The sequence below is a fragment of the Mercenaria mercenaria genome, chromosome 5 (assembly GCF_021730395.1).
Source record: "Mercenaria mercenaria strain notata chromosome 5, MADL_Memer_1, whole genome shotgun sequence".
Lineage (NCBI taxonomy): Eukaryota > Metazoa > Mollusca > Bivalvia > Venerida > Veneridae > Mercenaria > Mercenaria mercenaria.
The window spans coordinates 22,201,417-22,206,071 of NC_069365.1; the positions used below are offsets into that span (position 1 = coordinate 22,201,417).

The 4,655-nt window shown below is 31.1% G+C and overlaps 1 protein-coding gene across 4 annotated transcripts; it reads right to left on the reverse strand.

The window, feature by feature from the left end:
• Positions 1-4,289, reverse strand: LOC123556625 (uncharacterized). 4 transcript variants are annotated; one of them, XM_045347506.2, is made up of 5 exons: positions 4,134-4,289; positions 3,360-3,553; positions 2,581-2,748; positions 1,741-1,830; positions 1-1,460 (listed from the first exon to the last, which is right to left on the reverse strand). In XM_045347506.2, the coding sequence occupies exons 2-5, from the start codon at positions 3,505-3,507 to the stop codon at positions 1,396-1,398; spliced, it is 471 nt and encodes a 156-aa protein (XP_045203441.1). In that variant the 5' UTR covers positions 3,508-3,553; positions 4,134-4,289; the 3' UTR covers positions 1-1,395. The 4 variants fall into 4 exon arrangements, with proteins under 4 accessions (XP_045203441.1, XP_045203444.1, XP_045203443.1 ...); XM_045347509.2 differs by lacking the exon at positions 4,134-4,289 and adding an exon at positions 3,969-4,127; XM_045347508.2 differs by lacking the exon at positions 4,134-4,289 and adding an exon at positions 3,830-4,127.
• Between the last annotated feature and the right edge of the window lie 366 nt (positions 4,290-4,655).

Here is a 4,655-nt window from a genome sequence, read left to right on the forward strand (position 1 = left end):
AACTCAACACATAGTTGTTGTTGAATGGTCATAGGATGACCTTGTTTATTCGTTTATTCATCAAAGATAATCATTTAAGAGTAATAATTGTAAATATAATGTATAAATGTTGTACCTTAAATCATTTTAATATAAAACATGATTGAAAACAGATGTATAAGATTAACGAATAGCAAGTATTGTGAAGAGGTCGTTCAAAATGGCTCGTTCGAAATGTAAATATAAATGGTTCGTTACAAGAGCTAGATGTCTGGTATGACATAAAACAACAACAACAACAACAACAACAAAATCGTTTGGGTTTTTTACATGCCCCATTTGGGTAACTCCTTATATTACTAACTACAGTGGTGTAGGGGATGGTGATGGGCAAAAACGCATGTGTTCCTTTGTTTTTATCCAACCCACGCTAAAGTAAACTGATAAAGCCGATTCGGACCAGTTTGGGCTGAATTTTTTGTCTGTTTAATCACATTTAGTGATGTTGTTAAATAAATTCATAGTTTGTTGTTCTGATGCAAAAAGACTATATCTCGAGAGCATATCCCGAGGGATATAATAGTATGCCTCTGAACGACATACGATTTAGATATTTCGTTTCTGTTCTAACAGGTAAACTTTCAACATTTTCATGTGTAGATATAATGTTGAAATATCTGGAATATGTAATATCGTATTTTTATAATTTTTTACTTAATAGTCTCTTATAATTCAATATTATGAATATTATGAATGGTATTGTACATTTTATGAACTTTATGTTTGTATGTATTTTAATATTTGTACAATTATGAGACTAAAACAAACTATGATATCTGAACTAAAACAATTAATTTTAAAATTTCGAAATTTACTTATAATTTTCTACAGAACAGTTTTGTTTTCAGGCAAAAGGTGTAAGCGCAAACATAGCTTTTTGCATTTTATAATTCAAAATTGTTTGAAGATTATCTTTAAACGCTTTCACAAATCTATCAAGATAGCATACGAGATTAATGGTAACGTTCATATTACCACTTATATTATCACATATTACCACATTTCTATTTCACAGATAGTTAAGACACATGAAAAAGGCATGCACAAAATAGGTAAGAGATAACAAAGATCAGTTCATACATGATGGTAGGGTAGTGTTCTTATGTGATAAGTTAATGAACGACAAAATCATTAACAAAGTTACTACCTTTACGATAATGGGAAAAGCACTATACACACAATAAAAATCGTGTTCCTCTGAGTTTTCGATTATCCTTATTAATATATTTACATTCTTGGTCTGTTTTTGCCTAAATTTTACCATACATACAAAGATTATTTAAGAAGGGAAAACGGAAAGTTATGACACCACATTTAACGAGAAGCTCTGAGCTTCAACAAATGTTTAGTACATATTCATTCCAAATGTATGAATCCTCTGGGCGCCAATTCTTCTTGAACATATTCAAATGTCGCTGTTACTGAAAGAAATCCATAATCTAAATACATTATTAATTAAACATTGGGAACAAATACATTATTACACAACTTTTCTGGCTTGAGTTTGCGCACAAATACTGAACTGCGACATTCTTTTATCTATTTTTTTATTTATTTTTGCATTCAGCTCTGAGCATGCCACAGAAAATAAATATAAAGAAATCTAAATCATTGCCTAGCTGTTATATATTGTTATCAAGTTCACAGAACTATTCGAAGCTCCTTCAACTAACATTTGAAAATGAAATAAAGGTTACTCACGGAAAACTAGGTAAAACAGGACAGGTATGATCAAAACGCCCAAACAAATTACTAGAAAACGCAGTAGTTGATCGTGCATTGATAAAATATCTGAAAAGAAAACAAGAGCACAGCTTGCAGGTGCTGACGCTCATCTGATTTTTTTGTACAATAGAAAAATTGTCCTACCCATGATTTTCTTAGTCCAAAATGGGCCACAATTCTTGCTAAAAGCAGGATGGAGTTATGTTTTTTGATATACATAGTCAGCTTATGATGGTGAACAACTTTTGCAAGTTTCAAATCAATAACTTGAATAGTTTAGGAAGAATGCTGACATACACATAAAACTTAACCAATAAATCTGATATTTTCTATGTCCTGCAAAATGCAGGATGGAGTAATGTTTCTTGCTGTACAGGGGCAACTTATGACGGTGAACAAGTGTTGTAAGTTTCAAAGCAATAGCTTTAAGAGTTTAGGAAGAAAGCTGACCTAAACATAAAACTTAACCAGGCAACGCCGACTCCGATCAAGTGATTTCAATAACTCATCATTTTTTTTCAAAAAATCAAATGAGCTTATTATTAACGACACATATAAAACGGGATAAGTGCTGTTTTCAAAACTCAAATCAACTTTCTTGGTCGATTTATACAATTGACTTCTTAATATAAAAGAAGTGCTTATGTCGGTACTTGCTATGAAGTCTTCATTTACAAACAGTAAGTATCAGAATGTAAAAATTAACGAATAATTAAAATAAAACAAAACAGCATAATATGTATACATCAAAATTGTTTTTATCCCGTTATTCGAAGTGATAAAACTGCGCAGTTAATAGTTTCTCTTGCTTTATACCTTGAATCGCAACACCAGACAATCCAGCAGCACCAGCACCTATAATAATACCACCAACAGGTCCACCGAGGACAAGCCCAACTGGCCAAATAAGTGCACCAGCAATCGTTCCCCCTACAATACCACCTACAGTGCCAGCCACGTAAGAGGCTCTGTTCTCGTTATTGCCTGTAAGACTCACGTGTTGTTGGTTATAATGCAATTTTAACATTTAAAAAAAATATATTTCATATTCATCATTTGATTTCATCTTTTGTTTTTCACGTGCAATAGCTGTAAAAAGTTAATAAAATGGTCGTGTTAATCGATCTAATTTAGGTGTAAACACATTAGAATGATCCCTGAAGAATATTAATTGGAGAGCGCCTTTCCAGACATATTCTAGCCTTAATGACTCTGTGAAGTTATGTGTTGAAGCTGAGGCATACTCTAGACCTCGCAGTTATTGTTAAATTAGCCTATCAATTTTATAAAATGTCAAAAACTTTCAAACCATTTTATATCCTGTAAATCTTCAAAACAGTTATGCCTTCTAGTCGTATTGAATTATGTTGAGGTGTAAATTATATACCTCCTTGTTTGTATAAAGATTCTGTTGATGAAGCATTTGATGTAAAGGTGGCAATAGGCGTGCATGCAATAAAATGTAGATTGAATGTTTAACGCTTACAAAGTCTGAAAGAATATGTATCATTATTATAGCCACTGTAGAATTGTGTCATTAAGGACGCTGACTTATAAACACATTAATTGTCTCTGGAAGGGAAATGGGATAATACCTTTCTTTTTTATTTTTTCCAGAGAGTTTACTGAAGTGGTTGAATTATTTTGTTTAGGTGTCTTTTTGTCAGTTTTAGCTGTGCCTTTTATCCTGATTTCCGGCTTTTCAGCAGTGCGCCTTTTATTTGTCTTGCGTTGCTTTCCCATTGTCACACTGTTGCTATATAAATGTATATTAGGAAGTTGTAGCTAACTGAAATATAGAAAGCAAACTCGTATACAGTAACTAAATAAGACTGTAATTTTATTAATTCATTAAATTGAAGACTGAATAAAACGTGTCGTCTAAATGTGGCATAATTAAGTTCTCCAAACTATTGTACCTGCACATAATAGAAAATACAATTGTCAACAGATACAACAAAACTAATTTTAAAGCTTATGGCTATAAATTCATATCAGTCATTAAGGTAGATAATATTTCTTACTTATCTTTTTTAAGTTTTATAACTAGGGATACTTTCAATACCAAATTGAAGCACACTGAGGGAACCGTCTCACATTGAAGAGAAAAGAAATAATTCCTCGTCTTTAAGTATGTATTTGTAAGAGCACTTCATATCCCATGGCATCATTGTTTTACATCATAACTCCATAAATTTGTTCACCTTGGTAGGTATAAAGTGCCAGAGCTTAAACGTTACACTCATCCTTTTTCTTTGCAAGCCAACACGAAAACAATATTACATATCCAGTTAACGTTCACATTAGAGAACAGAAATCATAAGAAAACTTACAAAGCAAGAACTATAGCTTAAATTACACTTTCTTACCTCTACACTAATTCTTTAAGTTAAAACAAAAATACAATAACATACTTTTTTATCTATACTAACATGATTATTTCATAAGATATAAGTTTAGACTTTCCGAAAATTCAGTTCTAAATTTAAATCTATTCTAGGAGTTGATATCATGTAAGCAATATATACTTTTTGTGACATAAGTATGTACATTTTATACTTGATTGCTATTTTAGTATTATATAGTATTGTAAAACGATAGTTACTGTAAATGACCGAATTTCTTGTGTTATTTTAACTATTTGAAACGAACTACTATTTATAAAATCAGCAGAATATTAAACGAAGCGAATCTTCACAATAGTACGTAACAAAACGTTTTAAACGCATTTTAAACAGGTTTGCACTAGAAGGTAAATGATAATATAATAAACAGTTAAAATAGAGTCATCTAGTAATGGAAAAATATTTTTCATCATCCCTTAGGCACATATTTAATATATAAATTGTGGTTTGCATATACATGCATGTTAATCATTTCTAATTCGTTTA

Coding starts and splice junctions, on each gene's coding strand:
- LOC123556625 (XM_045347506.2), bottom strand. CDS start 3,507: ATGGGAAAGCAACGCAAGACAAATAAAAGGCGCACTGCTGAAAAGCCG. Junction 2,749..3,359: donor GGAAAAAATAAAAAAGAAAG/GTATTATCCCAT, acceptor TGAGTCTTACAG/GCAATAACGAGAACAGAGCC. Junction 1,461..1,740: donor CCTGTTTTACCTAGTTTTCC/GTGAGTAACCTT, acceptor GATTTCTTTCAG/TAACAGCGACATTTGAATAT.